The sequence below is a fragment of the Agelaius phoeniceus genome, chromosome 4 (genome assembly GCF_051311805.1).
Source record: "Agelaius phoeniceus isolate bAgePho1 chromosome 4, bAgePho1.hap1, whole genome shotgun sequence".
Lineage (NCBI taxonomy): Eukaryota > Metazoa > Chordata > Aves > Passeriformes > Icteridae > Agelaius > Agelaius phoeniceus.
The window spans coordinates 57,727,279-57,748,659 of NC_135268.1; the positions used below are offsets into that span (position 1 = coordinate 57,727,279).

At 33.8% G+C, this 21,381-nt stretch overlaps 1 protein-coding gene across 10 annotated transcripts in view; it reads right to left on the reverse strand.

Moving 5' to 3' along the window:
* The window catches only part of SLIT2 (slit guidance ligand 2), a 260,841-nt gene that overhangs the window by 17,163 nt on the left and 222,297 nt on the right, over positions 1-21,381 (reverse strand). For 7 of the 10 annotated variants that reach the window (XM_077177664.1, XM_077177662.1, XM_077177661.1 and 4 more), the window contains 8 exons: positions 17,233-17,357; positions 16,999-17,096; positions 15,467-15,606; positions 11,552-11,578; positions 3,946-4,039; positions 1,963-2,100; positions 1,630-1,870; positions 1,161-1,291 (listed from right to left, as the gene is read on the reverse strand). In XM_077177664.1, the coding sequence (XP_077033779.1) occupies positions 1,161-1,291; positions 1,630-1,870; positions 1,963-2,100; positions 3,946-4,039; positions 11,552-11,578; positions 15,467-15,606; positions 16,999-17,096; positions 17,233-17,357 (994 nt within the window). The remainder of the gene's footprint in view (positions 1-1,160; positions 1,292-1,629; positions 1,871-1,962; positions 2,101-3,945; positions 4,040-11,551; positions 11,579-15,466; positions 15,607-16,998; positions 17,097-17,232; positions 17,358-21,381) is intronic. The other 3 variants (XM_054633202.2, XM_077177665.1, XM_077177663.1) reach the window with 1 other exon arrangement.

Sequence of the window (21,381 nt, forward strand, 5' to 3'; positions counted from 1 at the left end):
TATGTTTCAATAATGCCAGAGAAAGCATAAATTTATGGGAAGGACATATATGTTTTGAAAGAGAAGAAGTATTCTTAATAGATTATAGAAATGGGAGCCAAAATAACTTGGAACTACATATGACCCTTATTCCTATTGCATCTTATTCTCAGACAGATGTACCTATTGAATAAAAATCAACAAAAATGATTAAACTCCTGAGAAAAAAGAATCTAAATTTCTTGTGTAGCCCTAACCCAGATAGAAAATAAAAATATTATTTTAATAGGAGTATAATAATTTATAAAAATCATTTGTTTTCACTGAAATGTCCCTAATAGAATGCAGAACAGTGTCACTGTTACAAACTATAGAAGCAAATACACCTATATATAATTTTACAATAAAAGGTGTAAATAGAGTGAAAAGAACATTCAAGAAAAACTGAAGAAAAATCAAGAAAGTAATTTTAGCGCCAAGAGGGCAGTCAAGACCAGGAACTGATGCCTCTTGTCTTTCTGCTCACTCTTACAATGACTGTTGCTAATTCCTGTGAAGTTATACAATATCTCCCAAAAAAATCGGGAGGTAATTTTTCAGATAGCCAGAGAAATATGATTAAAAAAAACACCTCAAAAATTATGCTACAGAAGCAGCTGTAGATTCTTTCTCTTAATGACTTTGGAAGCAAAAGCCATTTCTTTTCAAAGGTAGTGCCTTTTTTCAGAAATCAAGTTTTTAGCTTTCTCTTCAGTTGCCAGGGAAAAATCCCACATTATATGACTGCCTAACAGAGAAGAGAAGAGAAGAAAAGCTTCTATTTAATTTCTGCTTATACAGTGTAGTTTTTCATTTTACTCAGCACACTAGGAAATTATTTGGCAGTTACAACTAAGAAAAAACTCCACTGCTACATATAAGCTTTACAAATGTACAAATATTCTGCTGAAAGCTAACTCTTATTCTGTTTAAATGCATCAAATAATATATTATTTGCCTGACATATCTGCATTAGAGTTACTTGCCAACCAAATCACATCTTTTGGCAAGAAGTTTGAAGTGTCTGACAACACATTAATTTGCATATATTTCTTTTAACCATGTATTAAAAAATGTGACTTTGATATAAGTAATGAATGTAGGTTTTGTTTCAGTTACAAATGTGTTTCATCCAGGTTCACCTGTAAATAGCAGAGGCTGGATATGATCCTGTGTCATAGCTGACCCTCACTCTACCCCGGTACAGTTCCACTGCTATATGATCTTTATCGCCTTTGTACAGCAGGATCCCACTGTCTTCATCTGTGGCAATCTAGTTAAAAGATAGAAATATTTAGAAACCACAAAAATTAGGTATTTATTCAAAATGAGGTATTAAGTGAATCTCTGAATTTACTGCCATAATCTGTTACTACATTATAAAATTCTTTTTTGAAGGACAACCTGAAAAAACTCTCTCTCATCCTATCAATAAGCCCATCTAACTCAATGTGAATATAGAGTTATTGCATTAACTCTTCTAGATTTTTAGCTCAAACTGTGAAAAGCTCTTTAAGTGAGCCAATGACAACTTTGGGTCATTTTCCACATCATGGAAAGTCATTTACTTTCTTTTCCAGAAAAGAGAATCCACAACACAAGCAAACTTACCTGTAGAGTGATATTGGTTTGGGGGCGTATCTTAGCTGAAGGGATTTGCAGATAGGATTCTTTGTTGACGAAGTTTATACTAATCAGCTTTTCACATTTCTCACCCTGGTATCCTGATAAACACTGACAGATGGGTTCACTTTCTTTTATGATACACTGGGCCCCATTTTGACATTCATAATTATCACAGGGGCTGGTGCGAGGTAGAACCATTGGCGGTGAAAACTCACAAAACAAGCCACTAAATGAAAACAGAAAACAATCAGTATTTCCAAGAAAAAACAACTGTGACAGAAGACATCCGTGTTTGTACTGCCTTCAGATCTTTCTCACCTGTACCCTTCTGGGCAAATGCAGGTGTATCCATTAACTGCGTCCGTGCACTGCGCTCCGTTTTTGCATTTGTTGTCCTGGCAGTCGTCAAAGTCAATGTCACAATGCTCACCTACATATCCAGGTGTGCAATCACATCTGTAAAACAGCAAAGCAAACTGGATAGCACAGTGCCTTTTAATGACCTGCTGTGATTATAACAAAGTTAAGGAACTACTGTATTGTTTAAAAATCAAGGGAAAAAAGGCATTACTAATACTTTGTGTGCAAAGACTTTATAGCTTCATCATACTATTAGATGGGGAATCTACATATGTAATGAATACAGGTTTGCTAGTTAAAATGTTTACACACCTGCCATTATATTGAAGAATTGTGTGCAAATCTAGAGAGCCCTCATGAATAATTTAGGCAGTTTTTAGAATTTATGAGCACCACAGAATGTTACAGGATGTTATTCATGGCTGCAAACTCTAAACATAATCAATATGCTTGAAACCAAGACAAATAATCTGAAGCTAGTACTGATGGTTATTAGATTTGTCAACTGAACAGCTATGAATGGACCAATGGTCCATTTATGCAGTTTAAAGGCTATGCATAATTCTTTTGCTCCTAAGGTTCCACCAGTCTGATTTACTAAAAACAGCTCCATGGTTGTTGAACTAACAGAAGTCTCAAAACCCATCATCTGTCCTCCCTGAAGCCCCACTGGTCTAGAAACAGACCATCCTCAAGAGAGTATGTAATGATTTTTGTTTGTTGGTTTGTTTGGGGGGTTTTCCATGTGAAATTCTCATTGCTAATGCTGGTGGCATTCCTTCAGGGAATTCTCATATATAGGACTGAGAGAATGCTCAGAACTCTGTCAAAAATTAATGGAAAATATTATAAATCCATGCATCCATATGATATGCTTTTAAATTAAGATGTTATTTATTGATTTCATTAGATCTTGTAATTCCCTCCTCAGTGCCATTTCTTTTACTATCTAGAATTTTCGCTAAGCTGGCAAGAGTGATTTTAAATAGCCATGTAAATTTAAATTTAGCACTTCAATCAAATATGTTTCATTTTTTTTCAACAACAGATAGGAAAAAGACAAGGGAAAAAGAATATAGAGCAACCTATCAAATGTCTGACTGAGATACTTCTTGAAGTACACTGCATGTGCTATTTTCTGATTTAAAAGTAACAGGAAAGATTAATGAACTGGAGGTAAACTAGGTTTATTGAAGTGACAGGAAAAAACAAACATAATGCACTACAACAGAAACCAAACAATCTTTCTATTTTCCAGTTTGAAACTATCAAATTAATTTCACATTCAACTGAATATTTAATATTTTTATGCCATATTTTAAATAAAATGTCATTTCATAAGTAGTGGGAATGACAATCTGATTTTAGCACAAAAGCATGCTGTGCATAAAACAGGCACTTGTGAGAACAATTTAAATCTGCAGGTTTCCTGTATTTATTAACCTAAAGCCTATTAAAACAACTTTAATTTGTACATACTAATTAATCACAATAAGGATATGGTGTAATTAAAGATTAGCTTTCCTGGGGAGGGACTTCTTTACTTTATACCTTTCAGTGTGCCTTCCTAATAATCTCTTTCACAATTACTTCTCTAAAAGCAATATAATTATTCCACTTCAATAAAATGCAATTATTTTCCTACTGCTCAAACTCTTATAAGGGTTTTGTATAGACCATTATAAAGGCTGCCTGTGTTTCTATTTAAAATCTAGTTGGAATTAGACCTTTTAAAGATCAGTGAAATTCAGTAAAACATACTTAAGATAATAATGCAGCTTTACATGAAAATAATGGCCTATTCTGCCATAAGGTTTAATAATAATCAAAATTAGTACTTTGAGAATAGAATTGACTTCCACTTAAACAGAAGGAAAGGAAGCTAAGCAGGATGGAAAAATACAAACTTTGATCCAGTCCCTAATAACATTGCAGACTCACTTGTATCCTTTGGGTGTCAAGATACACTTTGAATCATGCTGGCAAGGATTCAGGTTTTGGGCACAGAAATCTAATTTCTCCTCACAGAGTTCACCTGAAATACAATGTATGTTGTCAATTCAGTGAAAATATCACAGTGACCTGACAACAGCAATGAAGAGAGTTTTAAAAGCAATTCCTTTGCTAACACTAAAATATGCATATTTCTTTACATAGCAATAAATACCTTTATGATAAATATTAATACATAAATAAATGGTTATACAGAAATAACAGAAATAAATAATAATATACCTGGTAACTCATTTATAAACAGTATCAAGTTCAATCGTCTATAGATGGATATATATGGTAATTTTGTAATTCTTTTTCTTTTACAATATTTATTTAGCTCTGCTATGTAGCAACACTAGTGATTGAAGTCACTAGAATAAAAAAGCCATCAATATGCTTTCCTTTACTTATTTCTGAGCACATCACACACAGTTATATCCAGATTTGCACTATCACTATAAGTAGTCTATTACCTGAAAAAAACCTGTTAATATCACTGCATGTCAACACAATTCCAATTATCCAAAAATGAAAACTTGTTTTCTACTTTTCCTTAAATATGACTCTCCATTTTTTGCATTTGTTAATGTACCATAATTATCTATAATCTGTTCTGTGAAAAGAAAAGAAAAAAAATCTATGTAAAACGTCTATCCTTCCCTGTTGATAGAGGCAGTGGCTCTAGTTTCCAAAATGGGCTTATAATCCAAAAAAGTATTTTAATATTATTAAAAAATGTTTTATTTGCAAGTTTATGGAAAGGAAACACAGGTTTGTAAACAGATCAACAGTATCTTGTTCCCTGACTTACTTATCAGATGATACAATGGATCGTGCACTTGCTAAACTTGTAATCATTGGTTTTTAAGGTAGGTATACTTATTCCAGCATCCATATGAAGAATATATGTGTAATATACAGGTATAAACCCTGTGCCTGCTGAATTCAGGGACTGACAGGTCCATGAGACTCTGAAACTATGGAAGCAGTAGGATTGTCCCTGTCCTTTATTCCCTTCCAGTAACAAAACATGATCTGGCAAGCAAAGAGAAGTAGAACTGCACATTACAGTGACAATGACAAACAGAAGAGCAGAAGAAATGAGGGAATGATCAGACACTTTCACTGCTCAAGCTGCACTTGCCTTCAAAGAGGTGATATTTGGTATCCCTCAGTTTTACTGAGCTGAGCATGTCAGTGGCTTGCAGTGCAGTGGACAAATAAACCAAAAAAGAGCTGAGGAACAATCTATATTAAAGTAAGGATGGAGAAAAAAGCAAAACTGAAGCAGAAGCAAAGACAGTTATGCCAGTTGAGAACACAACTGGAAAACATATACTAAGTGCAATAAGACATGGGATCTCTACATCTTCAAAAATGAGAGAGGACAAGCCAAAAAACAAGTAGACAAGTATTTTGCACCATTCAAAAGATCGAGGCTGGTTCTACACAAAGATTGAAAAAAAAAGATAAATGAGTAAATAAATAAATGAAGAAATAAATACGACATTCTCAATTTGCAAGTAATGTGTTTTCTCTACAAACCAAAGGTTTGGAAAGGTTTAAGATAACATAAGAAAATAGCCCTTATGAACAGGTCACTTAATAGCCTCAGGAAAACTGTCAGTAACAACATCACTTAGTCAATATATGTAGGAAATTGAATGGAGATCAAATGCAGAACACTGAAGATGACAAATACAAAGGGTTATAATTCTACCCTCAAAGCCTCTTCAAGGTCTCAATAGAATTATTAGTCTGGAAATGTGCAATTGTTATGACTAGATCAGTGCACAAAGAATCCTGAAATACCAGGGATTGTTTGCATCCCACGATATATTAAACAAAACCCAGATCCCTTTCTCTTTTCAAAGGGTTTTGTTCAAACAAACTCATATATATATAGGTCTTCAATGCTGTTCTTCACATAGCATTTAGTCAACTTGCAGAACTTGTAATAGCTGAATTCTGTTCAAAGAGCAGCACTGTTTAAGAGTGAGATGTAAGTATGGGAACAGTGAGTTCAGATTTTAAGGATCATGGGAGTAGAATAAGCAAAAATTACTGTTGTTTTACCCTAGTTTGTTCACATTCCCATAGTTTAGATACACACCAATAAAAATATCTTATTATGGCATATATTTTATATTAAATTACATGCAGAACTGAAAAATACATGACACCCCAACTACAAGTAATAAAAATGTGGTTGCACAGTACTAACTTGTATAAAAGCACCTCTAAATATTCCCAAGATTATTAAATCTGACATCATATCAGAGAGCTTCTGCAAGTGACACATTGAGCCTATCTCCCAAGCAGGGCTGGAGCTTGCTGTCTCTTATACATTCACAGCAATGAATGTAAAAGAAGACCAAACTACCTAGAAAATGCAATTTAGGAGTGGCATAATAGGAACAAGCATTCTTACCATTCCTGTCGAATTTATTGAACTGATTTTGCTACAGGACATTGATCTGTCTTGGATTATCATTGGCACAGATTTCTGAAATAACTTGAGTGGCAAATAGTTTTACTCAATAGTGTCTAAGCCTGTACATTTTTGTAAATCCTCCCCCAGGTAAAATACGAGATTAAAATAAAATACAGGATTTCTTGGAATACACTGCATTTTAGTATTCATAGGTTACTGGCCCTTATATCTTCAGAACGATACTGACAGCAGAATCACCTCATGAGGAGTGCTCAGGGACACTTGGAATCTTTTTATTTCCTACTCTTGGCTGTGGATCCTACATAATGATTGGGCATTTAAGTTTTAAACAGGTTTACCTTTTTGAAAAATGTCCACTTCAAATTATAAAATCACTGTTACACTACCAGCCATACTGCAGCCAAATGGTTTGCAAACATCATCAAACATCACCAGGCATTTTTGAGACTATGGTCAGAGTTTGATCTGAGTACTCTGTAGAAAAGCACATAGAAGCAGAACTTTTTGTGCTGGGACAGCAGAAAAGCAAGGAAACTTTTCCATTGCATTTGCAAACTGTATGCACAGTGAATCATATCCTCGAAGTTTTAGTTAAACAGTCAGTAGCAAATAGGAAACAGGATGGTGGCCATGTAGCAGAAGACTCATGTAAAAAAATACTATGACCATAAAAGTCAGCTTTACTTACAGTACAACCTTTAGGTATTAAAAAAAAAATTAGCATTAATGGCAGACTTGTACACAGGATCAGTAAAGAAAATATCAAGATGGAATCAAATATGTACATCAGATAGTCAATTTCTGAATGAAGATTTAAATACCAGAATAACAAGGCAAGATAACCTAAATGCAAGGTCTTCTACAGCTAATAGTTAATAACTGCTAATATTAATAAATGCTAATAGATCTTTTTCTGAATGGAGAATTCTCATGGCCAAAATAAAACTGTTTATGAAAAAATTAATAAAAAGGTAAGTAAATTATGGGATACAGAATATGAATCACTGAAGAATATAGTTTCATGGTAAAGAAACCCCTCCTTCAGCATACTGAACAACCATTGTTTTATTCAGAATTTAAATGAGACAAGTAGTAGTTTTAGTAGAATTTAAATGAGAAGTAGTTAATTTTGTTGAAATGAAAAGATAGTGATTAAAGTGAAACATTCATTGGACAAAAACCACAGTTTTACCAAGTTAGGTTCCTTGGCTTTACTGGAAGGAAATCTTATGGAGTTTCCTGATTTGAGAAACATAATACAAGGTTTAAAAACCATACTTCAAAATAATCAGAAAAGGTTGAGGAAAAAAAGTCTCAATTCAAGGAATTGACATCAATCTGTGAGGACATTCTTTTATTCATCTAATAATACTGTAACTGAGGCTTCTGTAAGAGCTTGGCTAAGTAATTATATTTTTAAAAGATGGGAACATTTCTGTATGTAGGAGAATAAGGAACAGACGGGTTTGTTTAAAAGTAAGTAGTGGATAAAGTGTCAAAAAACCTGTGAAAAGCTTCCAAAGTTTAATTAGAACCAGCAATAACCCTTTTCACAAGACATCTGGCTTAATTAATCTAAGGAAGTCTGAATTCTGGTATAGAGTAGCACTGAAACCAGTGGAATTATGAATGAACATGACCCTCCAAGCTCAAGACAAATATTTACTGAGATTTTGCATAGAGTACGATGTAGACTCAAACAGTCAGACAACACTAAGAAATACTGATATATACTGATGATACTTTATATAGGTAACCAAAGCTGGATGTTTACTAGATTCACAGGCCAGTTTGTGTTTCCTCTGTGTGTTAATTCACTTTTTATGACTTGATAAGATTATAAGTCACTAAAAACTTCATCATGGAATACCAGGTTTATCCCTCAAGGATCATCTCCTGGAAAAAGCAGGAGAGACAAAATGTTCCAGCACCCTTTCTAGCTGAATCCCAAAAGGGTCTGTTGGGAAATCCACCACTATCCTGGAAAGATTATTCCAATGGCACCATGTCCTGACTGTAAAAATTTCCCTCTTTTTTAATTCTAACTGGTATATCCCCAGGAGTACCTTGTACCCTTACTCCTCCTCTTTTCCATGTGATTCCTTGTAAAAAAGGGAGTCTCCATTTTCCTTCCAGCCACCCTTTTAAGTACTGGAACAGGGTGATAAAGTCTCCCCAAGTCTTCTTTTCTCAAGGCTGACTAGACCCTTAACTCTGGACTTTCCATTTTATAGATATGTACTAGAACAAATAATGTGTAACAAGGCAATGAAGTGAAAAAGGATTTCCATCTTTGTTATTTTGAATAATTGGTCAATAAATTTAAGATAAAGGAATGTCAGCCACTACATTTCTGAATGAAGAGGACAGCTCTAACAAAAATGGACATGGGCTTCTTAATGTAATAGCACATTGCTAATTACAGGCAAGTTTATAAAGAAACAAGTTTAAAATAACCGTTATTAGCAAAGCTGAGTTTGATATTAAAAAAAACCACAAAAAACAACCAAAACTCCCCTCCCCAAAAAAACTAGACAGAGAATCCAAAAGTGACAGTAGTCATTTTTCATTATCAAAACCCAGGTTTTTCTTAGGTTATTCCCTCTTCCAAAGTCAAAATACTCAATACCCACCACAGAATAGAACAAAAGGATTTGAAGTGTGTGCTAATATAACCATTTCATCTTCTGAGCTCAGTTAAGCTATACTGTGAGCCAACATCTGCAGTGTTTATGTTTTATCAATTAGGTATCCCTGTCTGACTCTGTGACTGGAGGTCTCTGTTTAATACTCTGGCTCAAAAAGCCAATGGAGTGCAGCAGGGGTTGGAAAATGACTGTGCCATTTGAGAAACTATATATAGAAAACTGCTGCATTTTTATTGTCTTCAGCTTGATGTGCAGGATACAACATGAATTATTTCAGATCTTAATCTCATTATTCAGAAAATACAAATAAAAATATTGACTATATGAGGGACAAAATTTCTTAGAATTAACAAAAGTTCTCAGTGACAGTAGAATACAGTTTATAACCATAAATCTGAACATTTTTTTGAATTTAATTTTAGAGTTAAATTGCTGGACTGTTCCCATCTTTCAGCATTGCATAAGTATTTTTAGCTGTCTCCCATGCTTGTGGATCTCATTAGTTAAACATTTTCATTTGTTTTATGTTCATTGTTAACAGCAAAAAACCAGTAACTTTTAGGCAGGTAAGATTTAAGACAATTAATGTAAACAGAAGGGTGGATCACAGACTAGAATGAGTCAAGGCAGTGATTAAACCAGAAGCAGGTAGCTCAGCTTGCCACAAATATCATGTAAATTTCCCCTTTATGCAAATGCAGTAAAATTATTTCAATACTTGAGCTTTTAATATAGAATGGTAATTTAAAGTTTATTAAGCTAGATGAAATAGAAAATTTTATGAGTGATAAAAAGCAAGAATAACAAATGCATCTCTTTATTCTAAGAATCTGTAACACATGCAGTTCTTACAAGGGTGAGAATTATGATTTAATTTGATGGAATTATTGAAATTTTTATCAAGTTTGATATTACATGATTTGCATTTGATTACTTGCATGCTTAAATTTCAGGAAGGTACTTATCTGATTACCAAGTAAATTCAAAGTACTAATGCAACTCCTTTGTTGCAGTGGCAAGAAGGTTGTGTCTAAGGCTTGCATAAACTGAGATAATTACTTGAAATGATCCCCTTTTTCCCCCTAATACTGTCACAACTCAAAAGATGTCTTGCATGATAAAACTGATTGATCCGTCCAGGCACCCTGTAGACTATCAATAGCTTCCATGTTCAGCTGGCACGATAATATAAACATGTATCACATACACATCTGCTTAGTCTTGGAGCCAAACTACGTTCACATCCCCTGGATGTTTGATCATTTGTTTGTGAGGAGTTTGTTCTTCTTATAATCAGTAATTTTAATATGTTACAGTTCACACTTGATAATAAACAAGAAAAACAGCAGGCTACTTTTGCTGTCCAGATGAGTAATAAAATGCAAATACAGGAACATGTCTAAATGGAAGACAGTTTAAGCATGGAAAACCTGTTGCTGGAATAATTTTCTGAAAATGTCTCATACTCTGCCTCAGTTACAGAGAAAATTTACACTATGAGTTTAAGTTACAGGAATTATGAATCAGATATCTAAATTAATCAAATTAATCAACATAGATGTTATTAGGCAACATAGATTATATAACTGCAGTCTTGCTCAACATGTAATTTCATGGATAATGAACATATTTTTATTACGATATATAAAATATTATATTGCTTCAGGAACTGAAAAGATATTTATCAAATTAATGGCAAGCATACCACAATATTATTCATTTGCTTTTAAAACTAAATATGCAACTTTATAAATATGCTGCCATTTTTTATGGTAGATCTCAGGTTATATATATGATGAGATTGCAGAGAAGATGGTTTATCTCTGTTAATGTGTGATAGGTGCTAAGCAGAAACTTAAATAAAATTAAAAATCAAACACCCAAAGTTAGTATCATAAATCTCTTCTATATTACCTTTCTTCTACCATAGCCCCAGATTAATATGGTCATTTCAATTTCTTTAGATATTTACAGCAAAAAAGAAGCCACAGAAATGAGGAGCAAGATGATTGCCATTTGATACTCCAGCATATTTTCTAGTAACACAATCTATTGAAAATATTAAAGCAGAACAGTGCTGTAAGACAGAGAATACATTAGCATGGAGCCAAAGGATGGCTTTAAGGTGAGAATAAGGATTTCAGAACACAATAATGTAAGGTTTTTTTCAGTCCTATATCAATGTCTGTACAAGTTTTTAATACATCTGAAAAAAGACATTGAATGCAGTATTAAAGTACCCCTGCACAGTGATCTGCATCTTTGACAACATTCTTTTGCCATGTATGCACAGCAACAGCCAAGTGCCTAATTTCAGGATTTGCAGTGAGCTTTCTAAGTTATATCTATATACAATTTAGTAATTTCTAATAACTGAAATCCATGCACCTTTAAGAAAAGGAAAGTGAGAAACCAAGGTAAGTGAAAATAGGTTTAAAAGACAACTGACCTTTTTCCACTTCATTCAGATTAGCAGCTTGCAGTGACAAAGACAGAAGAGACAAGAGACTTTTTACATTGTAATACAACAGCATAGCACATCAAGCTAATGCACAACTATAGCAGCAGAGAGGTTGATATAGCAAACAAAGCAAGCTTCAAAGTCTCACCTCCAGCAGAACAAAACAAACAGAAAGGTAAGAAGTACATGCCACCAGTGGTGTAAGAGAAGTTTTACTTCTGGATCAGTTAGTTCTGTGATCTAATGACTGACAACAATGAGCAAGAGAAATGATTATCTGTAATCTATAGAATGTACATAAAATGACCTGAAGTCTACTAGACTGGGGTTAAAATAAAGGAGATGGTAATGTTAAGAGAATAGCAAGATTAAAGAGTGCAGGACATACTGAAGTATTTTAAATGTTTTATTTCTCCAGGTTTCATCAGAAACTCTGAATATCTGTTGATTCCATTTGCTTACTGTTGTGTCACAGTTACAGTCTGTGATCTTAAGAAAGCTCATATTATAGTGCAAATACCATTCTTTGTCTTTCCACCTGTAGCTGTGGTGGTTGCTGTAAAACTTAACTGAGGCAGAGCAAAACAGATTCCTGATTCTTATGCAACAACAAAATAAGCTTTCTAATTGCTTGTGTTTTTCTCAACACATTATAGTTGAGAAGTGTCGATTTTCAAGGGATTGTTAGAAAAGTTAAAAAGAGGCTGTTAGGTTTTACACTGCAACATTCTTTACAGTCCATTTTGGATTCTAACAAACCCTCCACATAAAAATAAGGCTTTATAGAAGAACGATTTACATTTCATACCAGCACATTCAGCTGCTTTCTTCCTTATACTGTGCTGCTGAAATGTAAAGCATATTTGCAGGTAATCATTCACCAAGGAAAATATTCTGGGCTGGTGCAATTCCAGGTTGAGTACATGTATGCTGTGACATGTTGAACAAGGACAATTGAGGGCATTGTCAACCTAATTAAAAGAGGACAGGACAAGCCTACAGTAATATTTTCCTAGTATGTGCCACTTAGAGGCTCAGGGACTTTCTGAACTAGAGATCAATACCTCTGAATTAAAAAATCTTTATATATACTGAATATGAATATATAGCCTGTTTTCCTGATTGTTAAGCTACTTTTGACCAGCTAATACATGAATTCATTTAGTGAAAAATCCTTTCATAAAAAGCAAACACTAGAAATATGCATATATGATTTTAATCTGCTAGAACAAATATCACAATCCAACAATGTTTACTAAGTTCCCCATGAAAATCACTGTATACATACTTTACTGGGATTCTGTTATTTATCCTTCACCTCAGGTTAAAGGCCTGAGAAAAATAAAAGTTCTACAAATTATTTGATACCTCATACACACTTGAGGCAACTGCACAGTTGTAGAACTTTTATTTTTCTCTAGTATAAAGCCTCTTACTTTATACTAAGAACATTACCCTTTTGAGATCCTTATGTGCCCAGACTGCTTTCAGTCTAATTCTTAATACTGAAGGTTATTATGTAAGACCATGGATGACAGATGTGACCCCTTGGCTAGCTCAATGTTTCACATTTTCACTTATAACTAATTTCAAAAATCACTTAAGATCTCACGCATTATGTCCTGTACTTAGATGCTTTGTATGATAGACAGTATATTGTAGAATTCTGTACTTTCCTCTGTGTAATGGAAAACCTTAATTTTTGCTGCAATTAATACAAAAAGAGTTGAGGCTCTGGTGATGCATTTAAAAGAAAAGCATATTTTTTTAAAAATGTGTGAAAAAAGTCTGATGAGCTATTGTAAATTCTCAACATTTTTTAACTGGAGGCTTAAACTTGCTGATTAGAAATAGATTTTTTTGATTTCTTTCAGAGCTGGTGAGAAGGCTCTCACCTACTCTCGTGTCTTACTGACTTCAGTAGATATTATGAGCAGGCATTGTATCTATAAACCTCATTTTATGATTATAGTAAAATTATGCACAGATATGAAACAAATTTTAAAAATGCATTGTCTTGTATTATGATTAAAGAAGTACAACTGCAATACAAACATGTAAAAATTTATCAATGTTTATTCTCTCCTTTTTTCTCTATCCATAGAGGTATATAGAGAAATGCATCAATTTTTATTTCAACTGTAAATTAAAAATTTACATTTCACTTACAATACTCCAAAAATGCAACAGGAACACTTAATCAAAGTTTTAGCCTAGGACATATAGACAATCCTTTGTATCCACTTCATGGATAGTTAATAAAAGCAGTCCTTCCCATGGCATCCTGTGGATCCAACTACCAGACTCTAACAATTAAAGGCACCCAAAGTAAGGCTGAAAATGTAGAAATGAGCAACACAGGTAAAAACACCTGCAAAGCTGCAGAGGAAGAATGCACTTGCAAGTGAACTATCTCCTATGTGATAGGGATATGAAACCTCTCAGCATGAAGCCACTGAAGAGCAACACTGGATTGATGTGACTTTGCTCTGCCCTCTTCCAGCCTACACAGGAGAATACCTGACCCCATTCTTAAAGGAGACAGCAACTGATCCCAGGGGAGCTGAACTGGACTCACCTATACCTGAAATATTAACTATAGCAGAACTGCTGTTCCTACTTACTGAGGCTGTTACCTGCTCCTTTCCAAGGCTTGAACTGTCAATTGCACTTAGGTATTTAGGTATTGGTACTTGGCAAAACAGTATTTTCTCTTACAAGATTATGTCTGTCCTTCCACATATGGATCATCCACGTATTGTTAAATAGATTTTTGGCTTTTGTGTTGGTTTAGATATTGTAGCTTATCCTGCATAGGGGAATTTCTACCAAAAATTCACCCTGAATAAGTACTGGATGAATACCTCTATTAGAGTATGAAGTTGTATTTCTTATACTTGTGTTTTACCATCTTCCCTCATTATGCATTCCCAATATTTAAATACTGACTTTAAATTTCCCAATATTTAAATACTGACTTTAAATTTGAATACCTGAAAACAGGGAAGCAATCCAGCTGTCTGTAGAACTAGTGATGGAAACATTTTGGATGAGAAAGGAGTTAGCTGGCTTTTCAATAAATGAAATTAATTATTGCATTTACCTCTCCTTACAGCTTCCCAGAGCTCAACTTTGATCGATTAAAGTAAAAATATTGGATGACAGAGAAGAATTAATCCCCAAACTATGGTGGATGTTACGTTTCTTTTTTATGCATTTCAAATCATATTGAATTTAAACTCTATGTTCTTCTAATGGTCAACTATCTAATAGAAAATAGGTTGGTCTAATTAGAAGTCCTATAAAAATTATCAATGCAAACAATAGATCCTACTCCCTCCATGCTGCTGTTCCAACTATCCTCCATTTCCACAGAGACCATGAGAGCAAGCAAGAGATCCTCTGTCACAAAGAAAAGAAGTGCTTTGGTTTGCCTGCCAACTGACAGAAACAATAGACACTTGTCTTTTTATTTTGTGCAGGAAGCATCACACTCGGTATTAATATTTCTGGTGGAGTACAGAACAGCATCCAGGGGTGCCAAACACAGTTCCACAATGGCACAGACAAATTCTTTGTAGTAAAATGAGGATTAAGGAGAAAAGCAGAATATTTTTCAGATTTCTACAGCTACAGAGGTCCTCCACTGGGGTGTCTAGGCAAACAGTAAGGAGGGGCACAATTTGAATGACCTTTTAAATATAAAAATGCTACAATTTCAAAACTAAAAAAGGAATTAATGAGTGGACATTAAATCTAATTTAGACTACAAACCATACAGGAGAAAAATATGGAGGGACACCTGGTGTTAAGTCAGTTGTAGAGCAGCTACCTGCAAAGTGGAAAATATTACTCTTCTGCTAGGAATTCTTGAATTACCCATGCTTTCTCTTATACTCCTACCTGTATATTCAGGTGGACAAAGGCAAGTATAGTTATTAATTCCATCCACACAAGTAGAATTGTTTTCACAGTCATTGTCTTCACAGTCATCAACATTTACTTCACAGTTTTCACCTTCAAATCCGTCTGCACAAGTACACCTGTAAAACAGAAAACCAAATAACCACATGGACATTTTAGGTGAGGAGTCCAGACAAGGAGTTCTGTAATTAATAGAATTACATTAGAATTATAATATTCCACAACAGAACATGGTTGATATAATGTAAAAGCCCTTTTATCAAACAATTACAAAGTAGTTTTTTTATTTTAAATGACAGAAAAATGCTTCTAAAGCCATATCTTAGTCTTTAATTTAAGGATCCTGCTAAATTAAATCATTCCTTTTGAAAAGCATTCTTCATTTACATTGTAAGATTAGATTTCTTATGGAAAGTAATCCTTTTGGTTTTTTAAGGGTAAATACATGGAAAATATTGTGGAATCAGCGATTAGTATGTAATAGTCGTTTTCCACAATCATTCAGTTAAATGCACCAATATAAAACTCTTTTTAATGTACATGCATTCATATAAAAAGCCAAAGCCTGCATAAATTCTACAAAGCAGTAATTTATTTTTTTGCTTTTAATCATGTTTCTGCAAAACAAATAAATCAAAATAGATAGGTAATGTAAAAGTCATTCAAACATGACTACACATACATTTTCATGTAATTTGCACTACCTATAATTTCTGAAGCTTTCACTTTGAGATTGCTTTGATTTTCAAAATATGTAGTGTTCAAAAAAATAAATGAAAAAGATCAAATTCTGAGGCGTGACTATGTCAATTTAAATTCTTTAGGCATAGTATTAAGATGTATACACTTAATTTTTAATAGAAAACCATTTAATCCTTGGGCAGAATTTGGATTAAAAGTAAGAATAATGTCATAACGAATTGCAGGATAATGAATTGTATCTTTTGGAAGTGTCATTTCTAACAAGCTTGAGGTGTAGATTATTAAATGACTAATAATCTCACGTAAGAATGCTAAAGAACTGTATTTCATAATTCATGAAGTACATCTGGAGTAATTGTACTGTATGATTAAATAACTCAAGATTAAAAATGCTCACAGCATGTTTATCTGCTGGCATAGTGAGTTTCAAATGAATCATTAATTTTCTGTTTCACTGGGATTTGCATTTTATCATTTACATGCTGTCTGTTGAAGTAATACACACAACAACAGATGAATTATGAGATTTTTTCAGCAGGGATCTAGCTAGCTATTAATTAACATAATGGAGTCAATACTATGATGTCTTGACCTGATATGCCTCAACAAATCACAGTCATTTGTTACTGTTTTTAACAGATTCAAAGCTCTAGAAGCTTTCCAAGGATGGCAACATGTTCTGAAAACACCCAAAGTGCTAAAATCTGCCTTTGTGTTGCTCTTACCAGCATACCTAAAGATTAACACCATTAGTTTACCATAAAAATCTCAGTAGTTTTCCATCCTGCTATTAAAATTAAAAAACCTACCAGAAACCATCCTTTTCTCCTTCTTTCAAATGACAAGTTCCACCATGTTGGCACGGGTTACTAATGCAAGCATGAATGGGAATATCACAGTCTTGACCCTACACAGAGAACAACAATTATAATGTAAGAAGAAAATACACACACCAGTGGAAGGGAGACAAAGGGAATACTTAAAGGTTTTTAAGGATGAGCTTACATTTCAGTGAGTTTTTTTCCTCTTCATGCAGTACCTACCTTGAAACCATATGGGCATGTACATCTGTAGAAGTCAACGGGATCATTATTGCAGGTTCCATCATTTTTACATGGATTTGATAAACAGGGATTACACTTTGCAAGAATATTAACATCCACAGGCCCTTAAAAATATAAATTGGATAGTCAGAAACAAGTAACTATTAATTTACATTGGACAGGATCTACCTTAGACGTTGCTTTAAATTTTAAAATTTTTATTTTAGACTTTATGGTGTTTCTATATTAATGAAATGCTGAACTATCCTTCATTCTTCTGATGCAACCAGGTAAATATAGGATTGGATTTTTGGTTAAAGTACCACTTCTTAGTTTTTGTTAAGTAGCTGACACCAAAGTGATTCCCATATTCCTATCCTCTGAAAGCTGTTCTGATGCATGATAATTACGTTTCCTTTGTATTAAAAAAATGAAGAACACAATTTCAACTTTTGTTTTGTTATGGAGCAGGAATTGCCAGTGAGAAAGTGGGCTATCACAATTTTCAATCTGTCTCATGATGGTGTTACTGAGAACATTTCTTTAAATGCATTTCTGCTTTAACATATTTTCTATCTGCAGGATCACATAGATGGCAAAATGAAAAGGTAAAATTACTGTAAATTCCTTGAACATTTGCAAACTGTAATGTAAATTGCATTGTCTCACCATAAATAGCTCTATACTGTGTCTTTCTTCCTTATGGGTCAGCCACAGTTCTGTGCATTACTGTGTTAGTTGAGCACACAAACCATGTAGACTGTGCCTCAAACCTATGTGCAAGTGAAGAGTGCAATCCATGCTTGCAGTCTAGCTTCTTCTGTTAATGATTATAATGAAAGAAATCAGAAACAGAAATCGACAAAACCCTAAGTTTCAGAACCCAGACTTGAGCTTTGATTTACACAAATCTTATCTCTGTTATACAGATACTTTGTAGGTTTTCTTTCTCTGTAGTTTCCTGGTTTCATAACCATTTCATGGTGAATTTTCAAGTCAGGAACCATCTTTTTCAGGGTGGTTTTTTTTTGTTTGTTTTTTCTGTTTTTTTTTTTTTTTAATGTCAAACAACTGAAGAAATCACTGCTTACTTGTTAGAAGTTAGAAAACACCTGTGTATGAATAATGACTAATTTTCATAATTTTTGTGAAGTTTGATTACTGTAAGAGAAAATGGGTGACTTTGTCAAATGCCAATTAAGAGAATGAAGATACATTCTCTATCCCCAGCTCTATGGCCTGATGACAATACTGCCTTCAGTTTGATTCAGATTTCTCCTACTAAAAAAAGCTCCAGTTATCCACAGATGAACTGCACATTTGAAGGAACAAACAGTGATTTCTTCTAAATGGGAAAAAAATCCCAAACTCCTGGGGCCTACTAGGGCAAATGCATGATTGCTCTGTAACAGGTTTTACATAAAATGAGCCAAACTGCAGAGTTTTCAAAGCTAAAAGGGCTTTTCTTAGATAGAGGGATTTATTCTATTTTTAAACTTAGATTGCTTAACTTTCTTAATTTTCTTCGCAAATTAACCTCACATTAATTGTAAAGGAGCTGGCCTGGAAGGAAGCCATATGATTGTAAGGATCCAGCAGGGAGTGTTAGATAAAGAGTGGGTGACCTTTTAATTTTTTTTTTCAATCTGCAGTTGCTGGTATCCTTCTGTGTCACAGCTTGCAAGCAGAACACAGTAATATGTGATGAGGTGCTTACTGCCAAAACCATAATCTATAAAGACCATTGGTTTTTTTCTCTTCATTACATTATTTTGAAAGAGAAATCTATACCTGGCCAAAGTATCTGTTAGATCAGTGCACAGAAGAGGTAGAAAAGTTGAAAAAAAAATCATAGAATCAACATCTAGAAAGTCCTGACTGTACTCTGGACTATTGCTGATTATTGACTATATTAAGAGGTTCTGTTAAAAAAATTAAGTGAAAGAGGCACAAAAATTTGTAATACTGTGCTGTACCTTGGGAGTCAATCCTTCCTTCTATTTATTCTGAATATTATATCCTCTTTTCAACTTTTCATACAATAAAATGCTAATTAATTGGCACAAATTAAAAAACATTCAATAACTAAGCTTTTGTTCCCAAATGGATTAGCACTCTAAATTTCACTTCTTAAAACAGAGACAGAAAATGAGAACCTAAGTCTCAAAAAGAGAGTAAGCAACATTATCAGATTTTGTACTTTATTTATTTCAAATGAATGTATATGTAGTATGCAATATAAAGCAATATAAAGTAATATAAATGATTTATCATTCTTCAGCCTAAAAATAAAAATAAAAAAAAAAAAGGTATTTTGGAACCTATTTTCATTTTCACTATACTTTCCCTTTATTCTTCCTGCTTGCATCTCTTAAAAGACTTGTATGTGAAAAAGAATTTGGTTCATAACCTTTTGGCTAGTTTAATTTTTCAAATTGTAGACATCTATGTTCTTGAGTAAGCCCTGAGAAAAAAAATTCTTTTGTAAACCAAGAAAAACTAACAGTATTTTATTGACATAGATATATACACGTAGCTGTTTTAAGAAAAACCATGACACAAACCCTCTCAAACCAGCTTCTAAAGAAACTTGTTGCAAGAAAAGCTTTGAGCTCTCACATTTTTTGACTCCTCTCTTGCATAGGGCCTCTAAAGCAGTATTTACACTGCTAATGAAATCACCAATTTTAGTACAATGCAATGGAAGTAATAATTTCAGTTAGATAACTCAGATTTTAAACCCAGACTTTTGAAATAAAAAACCTGCTCACACAATATACTAAATGATGTATCATGAAAAATCATCTGTAAATTCATCACAGGGGAAACAAACAGTAGGCATGCGTGTCTTAGGAACAAGTCTGCTTGAGGTACACAAAAGGAAGGTCAGAAGGTTCTTAAGCAGATCACCCATTCCAGATCTACTTATAACCTTACCTGGTATCAGAAAACCACAAGGCCCTGGAATCTCTAGAAGCAGGGCAAGGATGATAAGGAGGTAAAATATTGAGAAGCTGTTAGAGGCCACATTAAAAAAAGGAAAGAAAAAACCCACCCACAAATGTAGGAAAATAACTGGAAGGAGAAAATATTAATGGATGATTCCTGCAGTAAAAGAATTCACAAAATTAGAGTAAGGTAAAGTGATTTTTCTGAGCTTTATGACTCAGATGAGACTTCAATATGAAATGCTATTTTCACTGGGAACTATTCACTATGTAGGTAAAATTCAAGCACCTAATTCATTATCAATTGAATCCACAGATAGTGGTAAGAGGGAATTACACATTACTCTTTTCCTGTAAATACATATACAGCAGCAGACCATCAACAGATATTCTGAAAACAGCCCTTTTCTTCATAGGCAAAAATTTTGGTTCTAATAGGAACACAACATCTTCCTAATTTCTATTATTCAGCAGTTCACTTTTAAACAAAAGACAAAATTACTTATCTTTAAGCAACAGACTCAAAATGCCTTATAGGGCCATCATGTCATTGAAAAGCTGCTGATTTGCAATCTGTAATTATGAGCATCTTCATAGGACAGTGGCAGGAAAATTACTTTCTTTCAAAGGTATCCATAACACCAGATCTCCACTCTTGGAAGTGAAACAAATACACAGCTCTTACCCTGCACAATCATATAAAGGATCTTTCTGGATGGGTAAGAGGGAATAAGATATAATTTCTGGATTATCTGACAGAAATATAACAATGATTGTAGACTGATGTGATACAGTTTGTAAAACTGACAAAGCTAGAAAACAATTAAACAGGTTCCTCATATCCATGCAAATATCCATGCAAATATTCCTGCACTTGTCCCTATGCCAGTGTGCAATAAAAGCATATCTGCAATATGGTTCAGTGGACACTGGTAAAGAATGATCAGATGGGCCAGCAAATGTCCTATCCAAAATGAGGCTAAGAGATTTTGCAACAGATGAGTGTCATATGCAATGAACCATCCATGACCTCAGAGATGTACTGCTTCAAGAGGGATTAGGAGGTAAAAAAAATTCACTGGCATCACAAGTAACAAGATGGCTTCCAGTGGTATTTAAAAAAAAAAGGTTTTTTGACAGGAAGTCTAAAGAGAAAAGACTAAATAGATTAAATATGAAGTAAAGAACAACTTTGGATAAG